The sequence below is a fragment of the Vespa crabro genome, chromosome 17 (genome assembly GCF_910589235.1).
Source record: "Vespa crabro chromosome 17, iyVesCrab1.2, whole genome shotgun sequence".
NCBI lineage: Eukaryota > Metazoa > Arthropoda > Insecta > Hymenoptera > Vespidae > Vespa > Vespa crabro.
The window spans coordinates 2,518,157-2,538,436 of NC_060971.1; the positions used below are offsets into that span (position 1 = coordinate 2,518,157).

Consider the following 20,280-nt stretch of genomic DNA (forward strand, 5'->3'; position numbering starts at 1 on the left):
AATTATATTCACGTATAAATTTCTTTATTCTTTTATTATAAATATTTAAAAACATCCGTGTGTATTTAATATTTGGGCATAAATATATCATTACTTCATCTATCTCAATCCGGCATAAGTATATTATCATTACATTGAATTTGTATCTTTGTGTGGTGGATAATTAATTTTAACTAAGTAAATGAACATCTTTTTTTTTTTTTTTTGGGACCGATCATTCATAGTCGCGCGCTGGTCCGATCTATGCGGTGGAAAAAGTAGATTTCTGTACACATTGGTTAGCAATGGACGTTCGCTCTTACAAGAAAGATGAAAACTTTGTAAACGGATGGTTGTAGATTTCGAATATAATAATCATTTTAATATTAGTTAATATTAGCCTACCAGAGGCAGTTTTGTCATTTATATTTTATATTCTCCTTCTCACGAGAGCGATTTAACATCCACTAACATCGAATAAAAGTAGGTCTAGTCATACTGACAAATTTGAACTCTTACAAATTACTTTCGCTTACTTAATATTCTTATATCCTATACCTACATTTGAAATCTGTCATCTGATAATTCTAATCTGGCTTTGCTTTTCGCTCTTTACCAATGACTTCATATCTCACAAACAAAATAATATATTTTACATACCAAAATGAATGTGATTCCTTTCATTTGTTTTTCTTTTGTTTGTCATTATGATAATTATAATAATAATTATTAATATTATTATTGCGTGTAGAACTTCATTTTTTAATATTAGCATTATATTATGTACAAGAATAGGAGGAAGCAAAAAAAATTTAATATCCCATGATCCTTTGCATTAACTAATCTAGCTAATGCGTCTATATTAAATTGCGCGTTAGCTTGTCATATAGTTCAATCTAAATTATATCCTTAGAAATGGATAAGATACAATCAATTCGATCATAGAATATTTTTAAATTGATATATTATATTTCTAGGATATAAATCTGGGCATATGTAGAATTGACTGTTATCTTGTTATCAATAACTTTGTGATCTCATTCTCATTATTGATTATGCCTGAAGGAATTATTTAATATCCGTAATATTTTTAAAAATTCAAATCACTATAAATATTAAATTATCTTTAGTCATATTCCCCAACCCCGTCCCTGTCCCCCCAACCCCTTTCAACTTTCTTTCTCAAAAAATTTTTCACTATATGTGTATGAAAAAAAGATATATAAATTTTAATAATAATTAAAAATACAAAGCGTTAAGATCACGCTTGTACGTGTATATCTCAATATCGTTATTATACTTCACAAACGGATATAATCAAATTATCATATTAAAGTATTCTTCTCTTTTCTATTATATAAAATATGAAGAAAACAAATGACTTTGGATTATGGGATGATCTTAAGGTAACGAATATCTGTACACCACGTGCTCCTTGCACTTAAGTTACCTAAGCTTATTTAGACTTGATTTAAATAAAGACCTCTGCAATATTTCCGACGAGTAGATGCTATTATTTATCAGGGATTCGCACCACCATCTTTTTTCGTCTCCTCATTCGTGGCATTCATTTTTTCGTCTTTATCGTTCTCTAAATATAAAATGATATTTATTAGATAATATATGAATTACTATATAGAAGGAAAAAAAAAATATCGTAATCTCTTAATGACAATGATATGTACCTTTTGCTTCGGATTTAATATCTTCTTCCTTTTTTATATCACTTTCCATACCTTCCTGACCCTTTTCAAGTCTTGGACGCTTTCTAGAAGTCTTTAGAAAATAACATTTCAATGTAATGATAATATAACATATAATGATTATTTATTTTACATAATAACATTATATTATATAATAAGAAATCAGAACATACTTTGAATGATCTATTGTCTCTTCTACCACCATCTCCCTCCTCTTCGCTATCGCTGTATTCATTTTCATGTTGTATCCTTTTATCTAAATCCCTTTGTGATAATCTTTCATCTGGATTTATTTTCTCTTCTGCTTCTGAATCTTCGATAACAGCACCATCCTCTGGAATTGCTTGCACTTGAACCCCCGGCGCATGAGGTAACATTCTTAAATTTTCGAATAGTCTTGTTCTATGATAAAAGAAAATAATAAATATATATTTTGTTTGTTTCATCACTCAATATATGCATAATTAACATAATTTGATAATTACTTTATCTTTTCCAAATACTCAGGTGTATTCTGATTGGCCATATTTGAGGGGCTTATATGTAACTTGAAATCAGGACCAAAGTATTCAAAATAATCATTATATGGAAGTTCATTAGCAATTTCCGATCCTAGAGCAACAGATGTTTCATATGTCCAACATCTAGATACATTTCTAATCGTATAACCACCTCCTCCAACCATTAAAAATGGTAGATTATATTTTTTTACGAATTCTACACATTTACCATGTCCTCTTACAGTTAAATTAAAACAGCCAAGCCTGTCACCTATTATATGTAATGAATTAATATCCAATAATAGATGTGTAAAAATGTTAGAAATATAAATATAAAATATACCTGTCAAGGAATCTGCTCCACATTGTAAAACAACTGCTGATGGTTGAAAAGTTTCCATGACTTTTGAAATTATAGGTACAAAAATTGACTCATAACTTTCATCATCCATACCATCCCGTAAAGGTATGTTGACAGCATAATATTTGCCCTATGCATAAGATAAAACAAAATTAATTGAAAGACAATTTGTTATATTATTAAATGACAGTTTTTTCTGTCTAATTTAATTTAATTTCTTACCTTTCCAGCACCAATATCTCTGAGATCTCCTGTACCAGGAAAATATTCACCATATTTATGAAATGAGACAGTCATTACTCTATCTGTCGTGTAAAATGCTTCTTCAACACCATCACCATGATGAACATCAATATCAATATATAAAACTCTTTGATGATATTTAAGTAATTCCAAAATTCCAAGTACAATATCATTTACATAACAGAAACCTGATGCTTCGCTCTTCTTAGCATGATGTAAACCACCACCCCAATTAATACAGATTTCTGATGCTTGTTTATTAAGTTTAACTGCAGCTGCCACAGAACCACCAGCTGACAATTGGCAGAATTCATACAAGCCATCGAAAACAGGGCAATCTTCACCCACATTAACTATTTGTAAAAAAAATTGAATGTTACTTTTTTAATATACATATAATATATATTACATAATAAATACTAAAATTTATCTAACTCTTACATCTTTGCATTTGTTTATTGTATTCTGACATATTATCTGGTCTGATTGATCTCAAAAATCTTATGTACTCGTCGCTATGAAATTTTGTCATTTCATCAGCTGTAGCTTTATGTGGTCTCTAAAAATATGAAGAATTTATAATTATTAGAATCTAACAACATTTTATAGAATATATCATTGTAATCATTGTAATTTTTTAACATTCATTTATCTTAGTTGAATTTAGAATTTAATTATCTTAAATAAACTAACGAGCAAAGATTCTTACATATATCTCCATTTTTCTGTAAAGACCATAATTAAGTAGTAAATTATGTGTCATCCTTATACGATGTGGTTTCATAGGATGGCCTTGACCATAATAATAATTTCCTATATCGCCTGAAAATTAATTATTTCATTGTTACTTTAAATTTTATTAAATAGAAAAAACATATGTTAAAAATATTTCAAATATTTGGATATATTTAGTTATCTTTATAATCTTCGTTGTTGATTGCTTAATGTACGCTGTGTACGGTGCACCGAAGTTTATCTGAAGATTTCATGATTTGCGCGCATAAATTTTGTAATATTTACAGATACATTTCTAGATAAAGTATTTTTTTGAAATACAATTATAAAAATTGACGAATGAAATAGTTTGATTAAATATTAGCAATTATGTCAAGTGAATTTTTTGATATGAATTTACGTAGCTCATATAACCTATAATCTTCTTAACCAATATGAAATCGTAAAACTATGAAAAATTTGTAGAACATTATTTTATTCTAAGTAAATAGGAGATAAAAAATGTCAAAAATAAAGGGTTTTTTCTTCTTTAAAAATTAGAGTATCGTATTAAATTTCGTAAGTCATAAATTGTGAATGTTATATTTTCATATTAAATTATATCTCATTTAAAATGATGAAGTTACGATCGTATGGTATAATATATATATATACAAGAAGTGTCATTTTTTTGAATGATTTAATTGAAATAATTTTAATAACATTAAATAATATCATATGTATATATATATATAAATATGAGAGATTCTCAAGTGTATAACAGTAATCCGTACTGTTATGGCTGACGCCAACTAGCCTCCGAAAAGTATGGTGGAATGAAGCGGGACTTGAAAATCTTTCAGCTTAACGATAAAAAAATCGTGCAAACATATAAATAATGTGGTTAAATTTTAATGCGAAACGCATAAAACGCGATGCTGTTACTCATTATAAACTTTTATTTAATTATTGTAACCAATATATGATAAGAAGCTAATATAAAAATATAAATGCTGTGTACGTGATGATACAAGCGCGAACGACACAAACACATTTTGATAATCTCTATATGTGTGTATGAGCTTTTCGCGGGTTCACCAAACACATTACAAATTTTTCATTATTTTCAACTCACTATCATAATAGTAGCAGACTCGCTTCTTGCCATGAGATAATGTAGACATTTTCTTAGGTTTTCTTCAAATGATTATAATCTGAAGTACGAATCAAACGTGAACCGCGGAGTGTCGCGGTATCAACTACCAACAGGCCACAGCGTCACTGGTTTTTCTTTATACGCATGCGTTTCTTCTCGTAGATTAAGTTTCGAATTTATTACATAGATGGCGTTGAATTTCTGAATTAATGCTTATAATAATGAGTTTTAAAAATAATAAAGTATACATAAATCATTAAATTTTGTTATTATACACATTTTATTTTACGATGCATTTATTCACGAATACGTCTTTCTAATTTAATTTCTTTGAATGATCTTCTAAATATATATCAATTTGATCATTATAAGTAGTTTATAACACATTTCTATTCGGTAATGACAAGAGAAATCATTGGCCAATTATCGGAAGAATTTCTTGACTCATGGAAATGCAAAATTAGTTACTAGTTAAAATCAGTCGGTGAATAGAGCTATTATGTTAATACTTATTTGAAATTATAAAAATACAGAATATATGTGTACGCAGTTGTAAAAGCGCACTTTTCAAATGATGTAAATTATTTTTCAAACATATATTTTTTATATTTCTATATAATTTCGTATATTACATATTTTCTTTTTTTTTTTTATCAAAAATTATTAAGAAAGATAAATTATTCAGAATCAATAATATATAACTATTTCACAATTGATTTGGAAATTAATCTTTCTGTATCCTTTTCTTAATCATATATTTTAATGAAATTATTACGATGTTAAACTATTTTATTGGTACATATATGTTAAATATTAAATAAAATATTTTATAAACCTCTTTCGTATATCTCAAAATAAATTTTACGTCATGTATGTACATATACATATTTAAATAAATTTTATTTTGCAATTTGTACAATCTTGCTGTACATGTATCAGTTTAGATATAGATAAAATAAATATTATCATAGAATCACTTCTCTTAATTATGATTTACTAATTTTAATTCGTTTTGGAGTTTCATAACGAGCTGCCAAAAAATTAGAGTAATTAATTATAATATTATAATCAAGTACGATCGATTTCAATGAGAACTTTTTATAATGACTAGGTTAGTAAACTATGTAGGTCATGAAACAATTTTAAGATTACATGAATAGAAAAAGAAATATCTAAAAAAATAACATTTTTTCTAAATGAAAATTTTATAAACAATTTGTTCAATTCATGTAAATGCAATAGCATCCATATTGGCAGTATAATTTTCTTTTCCTTGATTAATCAATTATAATACTCTTATATTGATGATAACTTATACAGATTTTTAAAATTTCCCGTCACATCCTAAATGAATACATATGTATACGGAGCAGTGTAAATAGGATCTCATTTTGTACGATTATACAGAATGCAATAGTTAGTTCATACACTATTTACATATTTCTATTGAAGTATTTTATACTTAAAAAAAAGATACTTCATGATTTGTTTGTATTTTCTTAGTGTATGATTGTGTTTTATGTCATAATTTAATATTTATGCATATAACAAAACATATATGCATATATGCACATATGAAGACAGTTTACAAATTGTCTCCCCAATAAAATGTAACTCTAACATAGCTTATTGTAAAATCGAAGTTTACTAAATTATTTGTTAGTACGTATTTTATATAAATAGAAAACTAACAAATATTTATGAGAATCAAGATATGTTATATCAGAGACGTACAAAATTTTCATATAGTCAATTGTCCTTTATCCCAACTCTTTCTTTCGTTTTCCTTTAACAAATTGTCACAATAGTCATATCCATATTCTTCAGTATATATCACTGCTTATTTGAATTATCATATCATGATAATATATCATTCTTAAAGGAAAAATTTGTATCAAGTGAGCATACTTAAATAGGAATAATCGAATAACAGTAATGAATGATTTTTTTCTTTGACATAAAGTTTGCACGTCTCTGTGTTATATCTTTACTATTATCATATATAGTGTATAAAAAAAAATGCATAAAATTTTAATATACACTTGCGGATGTTAAAATAAAACTAGCATTATAAATTTTGATTATGAGATAAAAACAATCATATTTCAAATATCAATTAAATGTAACAAAAAAAAGCTTTCAGTAGTACTAAAGGTATTTTTAGCAAATATGCCAATTTTGTTTTTATACGAAATATTAGACTTACATTATACAACATATTAAATATTTTTAAAATATTTATAAAAATGTAGCTTGGTACGCTTTTAAAATTCGATTATGCTTGCTATGCAATAACTTTATAAAATTGTATCAACTAAGATAAATCACAAAAAATGAACTTCGACATTCTATTAATACAATACAATACAAACAATATACACACACATACATACATACATACATACACACGCACATGCACACACACGCGTGCGCGTATAAAAAAAAAAAAAAAAAAAAAAAAAATCAAATTGCAACCAATTCTTTTTTCAAACAAATTCATTACGATTTACTTGGCAGGATTATTTTAGTTAATATAATAGATATCTTTTGAATAAAAACAATATGATTTCATAAATGATAAATTATATAAATTTACTACATAAAAATGATGCAGTATCTAAGAACAGACAGTCATAGATAGATTTTCTTAAGGAAGATAAAAATCCTGAAAGCCTATCTTTACAGTTGGATATCTTTTATGTGTTTTTTGGAACACACATACAATATATCTAACAATCAACATTTTAATACGACTAGCACTTATCATCCATTATTATCATAGTCAATATAACTATTATAATTTTAAAAATTACAGAAATATACTTTGCAATTTGGGAAGTAGTTGCCATTATAACTTTTAAGGGAAGGAAGCATTCTAAGAATTTCGCACGTCTGAAGTTTCACTTTAGACTAAAAACTTCTCAGATATGCAATCATAATATACTGAATATAACTTATTGATGATAAGATCTCTATGTATAATAGAATTTTTAAATATCTTTTTTTTTTGCTAGATATATCATTTACATATAATTTCGAAGTATTCGTTTTTCGATCACATCTGTTACATATCTTTCCTTTTCCCTATGATCTATATTTTCTTTCTTTTCTGTTTTTCTCATTCACGTTTTTTTTTTAACTTCTTCACAGACATACTATACATATGCGCACATATGCAGCTGTATATCTAATTATTCTGTTTACAAGACACTTAACAAAAGGCCTTCACAGTGAAAAAAACTTTAGGAAAGTTTGAGGAGGGATTGGAACATGAAGAGAAGCTTGATCTACATCAGCTAACTTCTCTTGAAATGCTGGATCCTGATCTGCGATACAGGGATGGCCCAGTGATCTCCAAAATAAACAACGACAATTGCGGCACAATTGTATCATCTCTGCATATTCTTCTCGCAAACCGAATGACCTAGATAACAATTAAAATTTAAATAAAAATAGTTAACAAATTTCATTGCTATTTTATTTATGTAATTATATTTATTAACCTTCTAGCAATAGTAAATATAGTTTTCCAATCTTTCCCTGGATTGTTTTGCCTGGTAGTAGCTATTTGTTGTGGAGTGAAATGATACTGAGCAAGTTCTCGCCATATTCTTTGTTCTTGAGCTAAAACTGCGAGATGTTCGCATGCTTCCGACGATGCTTCAATGTCTTGCGGATCGCTTAATCGAAGAAGAACTTCTCTACGACATTCTGGAGGTAAATCTGACCATTGCGGTTGTTGTTCTTCATCCGGCTATAATAATTTAAATTCGATATCTTCTTCGTAATAAATGGAATATTAACAATATAATTTAGAAATTTAAATAATTAAGCGAGTGAATATTGTTATAATAATTTACCTGAGTTATAGTGATAGACGAGGCAATTTGTAAGATTCTTTCCAAAGCTGCTTTATGTTTTTCCCATAAAATTACAGAGCCTAGAGGTCTTCCACCCCAACAACATCCAGCACTGAAGGCTCTAACTCTTTCGATCAATCGTCGTAATCTTCCAGTTTGTTGTTGCGATAAGGATACTATTAAAAAATCATTGAAAATATATTAAAAAATAAAAAAGGCGATATATATGTATTAGATATAGGTCTAGATATAAAAATTTCTTCTTTCTAACCTTCCAACGCTACTTCCTCTAACATATTGAAAAGAACTCGTTGTGCACAACCACTCAAACCACCCATTCTGTGACTAACTAGAAGATCCAAAAGTCTTACGATGTAATTAAATCGACGACAGTCATGTACTGCTGATAAAAAATCTAGTCTCTTCAGGGCGTCACTTAATCCATTAAAACCAGCGATCTGTGAAATGACATTTAAACCATTTATTAATATCTAATAATATAGTATAAATAAAGATGAAATTATAGGAATAATAATTACTATAAATATCATTTACAAGATAATAATTAATTTAAAAGACATAAAAAGAAAAAGAAAAATAATTAATATTTTACGAAGGAGATCGATCGAATTTAATTCGTTTTAATTCATACTTCACAAGAGTAACACCTGATCGGAGAAGTAAAAAAAAAGAAAAAAAAAAAAAAAAAAACACGTTTAAAATCTATAAATACCAAAGAGCGTACATATAGTCTCGCACAATATTTCTAACGTAGACCATTGGTCCCGTTGTATTTCCTTTCTTCTCCCTTCATACAATTTTCACCCTCTAGAAAGCATGACAGACGAACGATCGCCTTCTTTAAGAGGCCAATTCCATTTCTTCCATCTTTCACAAGTCCGTGCTAAAAATAAAGACATCTGCGGAAGGAGTCACTCACCTCACGTGTGCACTTCAACGTGATGTGGCAATGCGGTTGGACGGCGTTTTCTAAAATTATGAGGAAAAAAAAAAAAAGTAAGTAATGTATAAAAGGAAAGAAAATTAAAAGAAAATAAAAAGAAAATAAAAAGAAAATAAAAAAAGAGAAAGAAATAAGCAGTCAACAAAAAAAAAAAAAAACATACTTTTTAATATGGAATTTTGTCGAGCGACATAAAAGAAAATTATACTTTCTCTTTCTATTTTTCGTTTTTTTTCCTTTCTATTTTTTTTTTTCAGTTCATCATGATGATCTTCCTACTTGAAACCGACGAACTTGAAATTACACTGGGATAAAGACGAAGGTCGGAACTCTACCAATCGATAAATCCCTCCTCCTCTACTCTTTTTCATTGTTCCTTTCCTTTCGTTCAAAAATTTACTCTCTGCCCGTAATTATTTTAAGATTATCGTTGTCAACAAACGATATTTTTTATATATTTATTTTTATTTTTTTTTTATTTTTATTTATTTATTTTTTTTTATTAACGATAATTATTTTCGTCAAGACTTATCATTAATCATTAATAATTGTCAGAAAATATTGTCGAATAGAAATAAAATATTGTCAAAACCTTTCTTGACAGATCATAACCGAAATTTGCGCGTTAAATGATTCGAAACGTTAACTCGATTTTTATCAAATATACGAAACGAATTATTAATTATATTAAAATATTATATTGATATCAATGAAATGGAATCTAATACATTCGAACTTTGGAATTGAATAAAATTATTATTACATTTACCTTTCTTTCTATCCTTCTCCTTCTTGTCACTTGCATCTTTTTCACCTCTGAAAAAAAAAACAAATAAAAAAAACAAAGAAAATAAGAGAAAAGAACAAAAATTCCAATTAGTTTTATCAACGTTACAGATGAAATTTATATTTCATTTATAGCGTCATAACATTCTATTTTACTGTAACCAATTTTCATTGCTCGTGTATCACTATTTCTTTACTTGCAATGAGTTAAGGTCGATGAATCGTTGATGAGGTCGTTTCGAAAGACCTTGCATTAATTCGCTTACGTAGTACAGGGAGAGAAACCTCACACCATTAATTCACGACATTATGTAACCAATAATACTTTATGACACATAGGATAAAACGATTGATATTATAAGGGTTGTATGTAAATAAATATATACATATATAGAAAAAAAAAAAAAGAAAAAAAATAAAGGAGAAAAAAAAACAGACAAGAAGAAAGGAAAAAATAAATTCATCTCAGAAAGAAGTAAAATATATATAATACGTAAAGAAATGGAAAATATATATTTACATATTAAATATGCACATATATACATATACATACATACATATATATATATATATATATATATATATATATATATATATCTTGACATTGTAAATATCGATCAAATATTTCTCATACATTTTTATTCTTTATATCTTTATATCATATCAAGGTTGATTAAAACAAACGTTTATTTTCCTTGCCATGTTACACGCGATCCGTAAAACATTTTCATGCAATCTTGGTAAAACATTTTCATCGATCCTTTTGTATATAGGTACATACTTTGGAAGCATAATGCAGCTGCGGATTACGTACACATTGTTCATAATTTAACTGAACCGTAGGATTTTACAAGTAACACGATTATTCGCGCAACGTTATAATAACGATAAAATAGAAAAGAAAAAGAGAAAAAAGAAAAATGTGAGAGAGAAAAAAAGGGCGTGAGAGAGAAAGAGAGAGAGAAAAAAAGAGAAAAGAAACGTTGCAATCGAGTAGATAAGATTGTCATTGTGGCGTAAATGGATCAGTAGTGAAAAGAATGCGCAAATGATGAACGTAATGGACGCTCCCATTTTCATTGTATCGCTATATCGAGTATGTATAAAAAGAGAAAAAAAAAAAAGAAAATAAAAAGAGAAGAAAAACAAAGAGAAAAAAAAAATCAACAAATTGCAGCAATATTCTTCAATTTGGTGCGAAAATAGAATTATATTGAACAGTAATGTCGGTAAAAGAAAAAGCGAGAGAAAGAAAAAGAATTGAATGACCTTGAATTAATTTTTTTTTCTCTTTCTCTTTATAATCATATAATTATAATCATATAATATTGTATGAAATATGAAATTTTATAAAAGTAAAAAAAAAAAAAAAAAAAATATAATATATATAATATATATATAATATATATTATCTATCATATATATATATATATATATATATATTATATATAAAATATAATATTGTGTATATACTCTAGATATTCCAGATATTTTACTCGACAAGTTTTTCGCTTGCGATGCAGAGGCATGGCTCTTAAAGTGACAAATTATTGAGGGATACATTTGTCAAGGCCGAGAGGAGAGCAGGCGGTGTACCGAGAGGAATCATGAAAATAGGTAGAGATCGTATTAGCTAGGTCATGACCTACTTCCACACTCGCATACGTCACACAGATGTTTTTTGGATTTCGAGGATTCCTACAAAGTTACATCAAGGATATACAAGTATTTTATATCTCCCTTCGTTTCTATTTACTTTTTTTTCTCTCCCCTATCTGATTTTACGTTTTCATGCGTGATATATAGAATTACATATCGGTGAACACATTTGTTATAATCCAATTAATCAATTTTTTATAAGATTATCTTTCAAAGTTCATAATAAAGAAATTATTATTCCGTTAAATCGAAAAAAACGAATTTGATAATACGTCGTGCGCATAGATTTAAATATAAAATAAAATGATAATATATAAATTAAGGATTGTTGTGGTGGGAAAAAAATCATTTTTCAAGGACTCTTAAAAAAAAAAAAAAAGAAAAAAAGAGAGAGAGAGAGAGAGACAGAGAAATACTTTCCTTTTATAAGTTAGTAATAAAATTATGTCGAAGTAACTTATTAGAAGTGAGAAGATCAAAATATTGAACAAGCGTGGAAAACGTACAAATTAAACGTGATAATGATAGTGACATTGATTTAGAATATATGCTTATATATTTTTTTCGTTTTATCTGTTCTTTTCTTATTTTTTTTAATAAGTTTTTAATAAAAAACTAAATGAAGTTTGTAATATAATTTCCTTTATTTTTCGATTTATGTAAATAGGTCATTTGTACTATTATAAAAAAAAAAAAATTTCTTTTCCGTGATAGCGCTGTAGATACTTATTAAAAATTCATAGTTATTTATCATAGTTATTTATGATAACAAAGAAATATGTAATTTATAATATTCTCTATATCATAAATAAAATAATAAATATCGATGAGTATAAAAATTTCAAACAATTGTATCATATAGAATACAGATTACATAGAAGTGTTTTTTCCTCTCCACCCGTTATTCAACTCTTCAGTTCTGATATTTATTTTTCATTTAATGTCTTTTGTTATAAATTAAAGAGAGTTATTAAATATTATAATTCATAATAATTGTAATATTTAATTAATTATAATATCTTCATTTTAAACGATATTATTATTGTCATTTTAAAATCATACGTGGCTCATTAATATAAGACGATGTCCAAGATATCCTGCTAGCTTCTTGTTTATTCTTTCTATCACATAGGATAAACATCTTCTCGTTGTGTACATATGTATTATATATATATATGTATGTGTGTATGTGTCGTCACGTATGGTATACTTATATCCATTGTATACCATCTGTATATCACTGTCTCTCTTTGATCTGTTATACCGTTATAGCTCTAACAACTCAACCCCACTATTCATTTTTAATCCCTGACTTTGACCTTAACCATTCTTTATTTAGATTAATTATTTTATCTTCTCTTTTCGAAAAAATTCGTAATCACTCTAAATTACCTTTAGTAAAACAATTCAAAGCCTTAGAGTGTCAGAAAACTTCTTAATTGTCAAGTTTTCTTAAAAACTTTTCCTTAAAATTATTAAATAATTTTTCCTAAATATCTTTTTCCTAATTTCATTTAAAATTTCGATTTCTTTTTGCGTAAAAAAAATCAGAATAAACATTAATTTATTATTATTTTTGATTCCAAGTATCGATTAATTTCTAAATCTTCATTTAAATCTATAAGATCGTAAATTCAAAATTTTAACGTTTAAAAAAAGATTCGCAGTATTATCTATTTAAATTTGTCGATTAGAAATTACAAATTCATCTAATTTATCCCATTAATATAATAATTTAATTTATATAATAAATATGTATAATAAATTAAGTTGAATATAATATAGTTTGTTATAATATTATATATATACACACATATATATATATACACACACATACACACAATATATATATATATATATATATATATATATATATATTGTGTTTTATTGGAATTTGTTGTTTTTTTTTGATAAACGGCAATATGTTTGAAATAAAAATGATGAATATCGTTATTTCGTACTTAACTATTTTAAATCATACGACGAAAATCGAAATTCTTTTAATCGATCTAAGAAATTAATCGGGATTTGAAATTATTCTATAAAATTAAATTGAGATAAAGATAATTGTTATTCTGTTATTTTTGACGTTTCAAACTATTATAAAGTCGTGAACACGAAGATTAACTTTTTCTACTTTTTCGTTATCGCTGAAAGCCACGACGTATTAATAATAATAATAAAAAGAAGAAGAAGAAACCTTTTCTCCTACTGATATTCAATTACAAAAGATAACAAAGATCAGATAATCGTGAACAATGACTTTCTGATTTACGCAAAAGAAATCGTTATGATGTCCTTGATATAATGTCAATGTCATTAAGAAATTATAGATTATGTATGTACATAATCAATATATGTTGTACGTAATTTAATCAATGAAAAGAAAAGGAAGGAAAACGAGAAAGAAAAAGAAAAAAGAAATTAAAAATTTCGAAAAAAAATTAAAGAAAATAATTAGGAAAGTTCGATTCAAGCCGATAATTCAAGCACAGTTAAATAGATTTCTATATAGTTAGTCTCAACGGATAGCTTTCTTCGTTATTAGAGGTAGCTGACCTTATATAATAAAGAAAGAAAGAAAGAAAGAAAGAAAAAAAAAGAAGAAAAAAAAAAAGAAAACTAGACTGAACTCTCGAGAGCAAAGGGAAACGCGATCTATCGTTAGGCAACATAGAAAGTCTTCCACTCTACAGTCGTCAGTTTTGTTGTTGCGAAGTCCACGATACGGGCGAACTTGTCTATTCATGACTGAAATAAATGACGGAAAAATAAAGAAAAAAATAATAATGATATAAAAAAAAAAAAAATAAATAAATAAATAAAAAAAAAAAAATAAATAAATAAATAAAAAACAAAATTTATATATCATTCGAAAAATATATTTATTTACATTTGTCCGTCGAATGTACGCGAAACTTTGAGAATTAATTAAAAAAGAAAAATAATAGCGTCATAAAAAACACGACGGACACATGACGGATGCAGGAAACATGTTAGAAAGAGATGTACTAATCTGCAGAGAAAGAGAGAGAGAGAGAGAGAGAGAGAGAGAGAGAGAGAGAGAGAGAGAAAGAGAGAGACAAAGAAAGAGACAAGTACCGAAAACAGAAATACCGTCTGTTCCGTTATTCGACGCTGTCCTTGTATCGAGAGAACAGGTCCTGCCGTTTTGTACAATGTGATTTCACGTACATACCTGTCGTTTTTCAGCTGACAGCTGCTCTTTAAAAGATATATAGCAATAAGAGATTGCTATTATTTCAAAAGTATGAGAGAATCAAAAAACGAAATATTATTATACGTAAAATGATGGGAGCTTAAATTATATAAAGAGAAAATGTTATGGTTGAACGTTTTACTTACCGAAGGAGAAGTGATAACGTCTTATTATTCGCACATTCGAGTATCTTTTTCTTTTCCCAACCTTCGACCGTTTTAACCCATTCTTCTCCAGGGCTACGCCAATCTTTTGATATGAACGGCATACCTGTTTTGGCTTTACAAATTTTGTAAATAAAAGAAGAGAAGAAGGAAGACACAAAGAAAACGTATAAGAGGAAGAGGGAAGGAGAGAGAGAGAGAGGGAGAGAGAAAGAGAAAAGAGATAAGAATGATGGGTAAAGATAGAGACAAAGAGGGAGAGAAAAAGAGGATAATGTCGTCGCGCTCGCCTACGCGAAGCACACCGAACAACACTGGCGTCTCGTCGTTGCGTTGTTATCTTTGACGAGAATAGAGTTACGAGGGGCGCCTAAACGTTACTTTGTAAACGTCACGTTTTCTCGATGCGATCGCGGCCAGGACCGTACGCTTTCTTTCGCGGTCGCACGATCGACCGCGCATGGCTTTGTTTCTATGACGTCAGTCAAGCATCAGCTGTGCGCGGAAATAATGCAACGTTGCCGGCTCGCTGAATGCGTCCACATAGTGTTCTACGCTATTGGTCTATGATAAAGCGCGCGCATTTACGAACTTACTTTCACATTTTTCTACGAATTCTTATATGCGACAGAAAAATAGAAAAAAAAAAAAAAATATACATTCTAACGTGATCAATGCAGTTTTTATTCTTTACATTTTCTCTTTATATATATATATAAATATATATATATATTACATATCAGCATGTTTTTAGACATAATCGTAAAATTCCTTATACTTTACAAATATAACAAATGATTATTTTCGAACTTGTCTTAGATATTCAATAATGTTTTTAAATTTTTGTATCATAGAAATTCATATTATAATTTAAATGTTGATATGTATGCTGTATACGCTCTAAAAAGATGGACGAATTTGAAATTTATAAAGAAAAAAAAATGAAGTTACTCGCAACGAAGATCTACAATTTCGATTTGATCCGATTTCTAATTTCAAGATCGAGATATTTCCAAAAATTGAAAAATTTATTCATAATTTCCAAATTTTACAAATCACCAATTTATACGCTACAAAAATTTACGAGTAATGTTGGTTAAACATGAGCTGGTTTAAAAAATTAGAAACTTTATAAGGAATCGCATATGTAACGGAATTAAAATAATTCTTTAGAAATATTTAAAATAGTGTTAGCTAATTATCATGAACTACATCAATCGTGTCTATTTTCTTCCAAATAAAAATGTCGATACTTAAATTGTATTCACGTCTCAATATTTTCTAGTTTTCTGTTCATTTTGGTAACATTGTAATCTTATTATTATTTTAATATAAGAATTCAACCTATGAAATCGAGCCTAGCTATCATCGATTTCTTGTTCCTTCTCTTCCTCTTCTGATTCTATATCACTAGGTGGAAAATCAGGCAGTGCTGTGTAGAAAATAGAAAAATAATATTAAGACATGTTTTCATCTATAAGGGATTTAGAAGAAAATAGCAAAGATTTTACCTTGTCTATCTAATTTTTCTTGTATTGCATTTTTAAGATAATCTTCCTGGACAGTTATAATTTCTTCTGCATTTGTACAAGTAGCATATCTTCCTAATAATTCTTTGTTCAATTTGAGAAAGGAATGTCCCCATGAAAACTTTCCTAAATAAAAATTAGCTTCATCTGGAAATCCTGTTATAATCAATGTTGCAGCTATTGCTTCTACACAGCTTAATTTACAAGGCTTTCCATAATTTATTGGATTTGCTGCAACGAGAAATGGTAACAAACGTGGATTAGGTGTCTTTATTTGTCCAATTGGTGTACTATCAATTCGAGCCCAACTACAATCCACAACGGCACAACCAAAATCTTGTATAATATTACGATCCATCGGATTGACACACTATAATTTAACGATTATCATAAATATATTATATAATAACTACATAAATCGTAAAAACAATATCTTGTTGAAAACTTACACTTTTACCTGAGGGAGAAAGTACTAAACCAGGAAAACGGGTACTTAACCTCAATGTTTTTATTAACCCATGCCTAGATAATTTTCTACCTGTACATTTCTTGGGATCACATTGTTCTAAATCCCACATGGCAACGGGAAAAGGTATTGGGCATTCTTCATCAGACTCTGTACAGACGATGAGAATAAAAAAATTTCAAGATCATAAAAAGTAAAAGTAATTGTTTCTAACCTGATTGTTCCTTGTCAGATATATCTCTCTCTTGACGATACTTTTCTTCCTTTCTTAATACATGACGATATCTTTTCCCTGTCATTTTATTTTTATTCTTTTTTCGGCCTGACATTTCTCGAAATTATAAACGAAACAAACGGTCGAATTAAAAAAAAACTTTAAATACGTACAATGTATGTATGTTACCGTCGTGTTTGTATCTAACAATGTGTCATGAAAACGTATATAAATTTATATTCCCTATAAAAATAAACTTTTGGGTAAGGTTTTCTGCGCATTCTCTAACCTTATAGAGATATAGCTACATTTATATAGTTATATTGTTTATATACGTGATAATAATAAGCATGCTAAAATATTTATTTCAAATAGCTTTTGTGAAAAAGAAAAAAAGGTAATATTGATAGAGGATTTTTCATTTTCTCTTTGGAAAACAAAAAATTAAAGAAGAAATATTTAACCATGTCTATTGGTCATTTGTATGGATAATTTCGAAACTATTCAAAAAAATTTCATTGTTAACTCAAACGATTTCTCTTTTTCTCAATTTCGCTTTTGCGAGCATTTACGTAATGAATTCTCATAGTCACAATTTTTATTCGATTTTAATGATCGAGAACCCATAACGAAAGAGAAAAGATTTTTTCACGCTAGAGTATATTTTCAAATTTTTGAAAAACATTATTTTCTTTACAAAAATTATGTCTGTATATATATTACATTCAAGAGTAATTTTCACGCATGTAAAAATCACTTTTGAAAATTTGAGAAGACAATCTCACGTAAGAAATCTTTATTTTTCAAAATCTTTATCTTAATCGTTTATCTTGAAAATTGAACAAAAATTGTGCCGTAAGAATTCATGAGTTAAATTCTATTTTTAGTTGTTTTCCTTCGATTTAAAAAGACACAGTAAGCGTTACTTCGAGTTCGTGTCAAAACAATTTCTACGCTATGCATCTCAACATGGATTAGTTTATTTATTTTATTTGTCTTTTATATTGAGAGAACGATCTTTCGAGAGAAAGAAAGAAGAAAAAGAAGTCGTCGTGATAATACCTTGTTTGATGTCCTTGAAATTTTAGTCTTCGATTTATGCGTATTTATAGCATAAGAGGATAAGCATAAACAGCATTGATATCTGATAAATCGAAAGAAGGAACAGGATTCTTTTAATTCTTTGGGATTTGATGGGTTAAAAATTGTCCTACCTTTTCTTTAGCTTTTTATACATGGTGGAATATATTTTAATCCAATTCGTTATTATTGTATATATATAAATGTATTCTGTTTCACCATTCGGATAAATCTTTGTGAAATGATGCCCTATTTAATCTCGTCAAAGTTCATTGTTATAAATTTTTCTCTTCTTCTTCTTCTTCTTCCTCCTTAAATTCAATCACGTAATGAATCACGATATGGATCTTTATGAATTAATTAAAAATAAGGACGATATTTAATAAAGAAAATGTCTTGTCTTTAAAATTCAGTATGTTAATTTATAGTATTCTCAAAAAATAGTACAAAAGTTTTGAAAACCCATTGATAATCTTAATTATTATAATTCCATTGACTTTGACCTTGGTCAAAAATATATGCTCTCCGTGCAGAAGATATTTTAGATATTAATATTTTTCTTTTTTTCCTTTCTTTCTTTTTTTTTTTTGAAATTCGAGCTATGCCATTAAGATTTTATGTCATCATCGAAAAATATCAATAAATTCCATATGTCATATCACAGGCTTCATATATAGCTTCTCTTTCTTCTTCGCTTAATAACAGTCTGTAATAAAATATAATAACAGAAATATGACTGCAATTAGAAAAATTTGAGGATAATAAATGTATCTTTATTATCTATTGAGGATAATAAAAGTATATAAATTATTTACCCTTGAGTCGTAGAAGTTGTAACAAATACAACCATTATAGTAATTTGTCTAAGAAATTATCGTAGAGTTTCATCAAGTTCTTCGGAACTTTTTTTAAATTTTGTTGAGGAACGTTCTCGTTCGTTCCTTTCTTTTTTCTCTTCTTAAATAAATTTTTTTGTTTCTATTACATTATGTTTTGTACGTAAAATGTTACGTTAGATTCACAGAGCGTCCATGTAATCTATCGTGCAGTCTTTTAACGAATGAAAGTTACGATCAATTAAAGTACCAAATCCGGGGATGTTTCTTCTTGTTTCTTCCTCTAGCCATCACACTTAAACCCTTGACTTCGTGCTCGAGCATGCGCCATTTAGGTTTTCCAGGATTTTTCATGTATTGATATAATTACGTATTATACAATTACAAATATTAATACGTTGTCAAAAATTTTGGATTTTTTTCTCTTTCTTTTTTATTCTTTTTTCTCTCCCTTCGATTCCTCCTATATTATCCTACCAATCTCCATATTATACCCTTTCGATCATTTTACTATTTTAAGAATCGAATTTTGTTTATCTTATTCTCGGTCTGTGGGAGAAATTTTTTTTATTTCTTTTTTGGTATTTATAAAAACAATAAATGATAAGATTATGATAAATACTCTATCATAATCTTACATTTTGACATTTATTTTCCCTGTTTCTTTTTCCCTTTCTCTTTATCCCTATCCCTCTCTCTCTCTCTCTCACGCGTTCGATAGAGGATTCCCGGGTGTATTCGACGAAACGATAGGCTCGCGAGCAAATCCCCGAGTCCTACTTCTCTTCCTCCATCACTTCTCCTCTTACCCTTTCTCTATTTACCCTTCATGTCTTTGAGGTTAGT

General features: G+C 27.9%; 3 protein-coding genes across 6 annotated transcripts; all 3 read right to left on the reverse strand.

Moving 5' to 3' along the window:
* Positions 1–15: 15 nt before the first annotated feature.
* LOC124430160 (histone deacetylase HDAC1) lies at positions 16–4,789 on the reverse strand. The gene is made up of 9 exons (XM_046976348.1): positions 4,636–4,789; positions 3,496–3,608; positions 3,228–3,345; positions 2,766–3,139; positions 2,526–2,673; positions 2,168–2,453; positions 1,856–2,084; positions 1,665–1,755; positions 16–1,570 (listed from the first exon to the last, which is right to left on the reverse strand). Exons 1-9 carry the CDS (start codon positions 4,682–4,684, stop codon positions 1,500–1,502), a joined length of 1,479 nt encoding a protein of 492 aa, XP_046832304.1. The 5' UTR covers positions 4,685–4,789; the 3' UTR covers positions 16–1,499.
* A 748-nt stretch (positions 4,790–5,537) lies between these two features.
* On the reverse strand, positions 5,538–15,792 carry LOC124430162 (F-box only protein 32). 4 transcript variants are annotated; one of them, XM_046976353.1, is made up of 8 exons: positions 15,292–15,792; positions 15,028–15,145; positions 10,250–10,296; positions 9,276–9,506; positions 8,788–8,974; positions 8,517–8,692; positions 8,160–8,410; positions 5,538–8,080 (listed from the first exon to the last, which is right to left on the reverse strand). In XM_046976353.1, the coding sequence occupies exons 4-8, from the start codon at positions 9,294–9,296 to the stop codon at positions 7,882–7,884; spliced, it is 834 nt and encodes a 277-aa protein (XP_046832309.1). In that variant the 5' UTR covers positions 9,297–9,506; positions 10,250–10,296; positions 15,028–15,145; positions 15,292–15,792; the 3' UTR covers positions 5,538–7,881. The 4 variants fall into 4 exon arrangements, with proteins under 4 accessions (XP_046832309.1, XP_046832308.1, XP_046832307.1 ...); XM_046976352.1 differs by having other exon boundaries at positions 15,028–15,150; XM_046976351.1 differs by lacking the exon at positions 15,028–15,145 and having other exon boundaries at positions 9,457–9,506.
* Positions 15,793–15,967: 175 nt separating this feature from the next.
* On the reverse strand, positions 15,968–17,747 carry LOC124430163 (18S rRNA aminocarboxypropyltransferase). The gene is made up of 4 exons (XM_046976356.1): positions 17,519–17,747; positions 17,288–17,454; positions 16,821–17,208; positions 15,968–16,741 (listed from the first exon to the last, which is right to left on the reverse strand). Exons 1-4 carry the CDS (start codon positions 17,631–17,633, stop codon positions 16,668–16,670), a joined length of 744 nt encoding a protein of 247 aa, XP_046832312.1. The 5' UTR covers positions 17,634–17,747; the 3' UTR covers positions 15,968–16,667.
* Between the last annotated feature and the right edge of the window lie 2,533 nt (positions 17,748–20,280).

Coding starts and splice junctions, on each gene's coding strand:
- LOC124430160 (XM_046976348.1), bottom strand. CDS start 4,684: ATGTCTACATTATCTCATGGCAAGAAGCGAGTCTGCTACTATTATGAT. Junction 2,454..2,525: donor TGGAGCAGATTCCTTGACAG/GTATATTTTATA, acceptor TACATATAATAG/GTGACAGGCTTGGCTGTTTT. Junction 1,756..1,855: donor GAGACAATAGATCATTCAAA/GTATGTTCTGAT, acceptor TATTTTCTAAAG/ACTTCTAGAAAGCGTCCAAG.
- LOC124430162 (XM_046976351.1), bottom strand. CDS start 15,413: ATGCCGTTCATATCAAAAGATTGGCGTAGCCCTGGAGAAGAATGGGTT. Junction 9,507..10,249: donor GGAGAAGGATAGAAAGAAAG/GTAAATGTAATA, acceptor TCATAATTTTAG/AAAACGCCGTCCAACCGCAT. Junction 8,975..9,456: donor CGTTGAAGTGCACACGTGAG/GTGAGTGACTCC, acceptor GTCATTTCACAG/ATCGCTGGTTTTAATGGATT.
- LOC124430163 (XM_046976356.1), bottom strand. CDS start 17,633: ATGTCAGGCCGAAAAAAGAATAAAAATAAAATGACAGGGAAAAGATAT. Junction 17,209..17,287: donor TTTCTCCCTCAGGTAAAAGT/GTAAGTTTTCAA, acceptor GTTAAATTATAG/TGTGTCAATCCGATGGATCG. Junction 16,742..16,820: donor AGAAAAATTAGATAGACAAG/GTAAAATCTTTG, acceptor TTTTCTACACAG/CACTGCCTGATTTTCCACCT.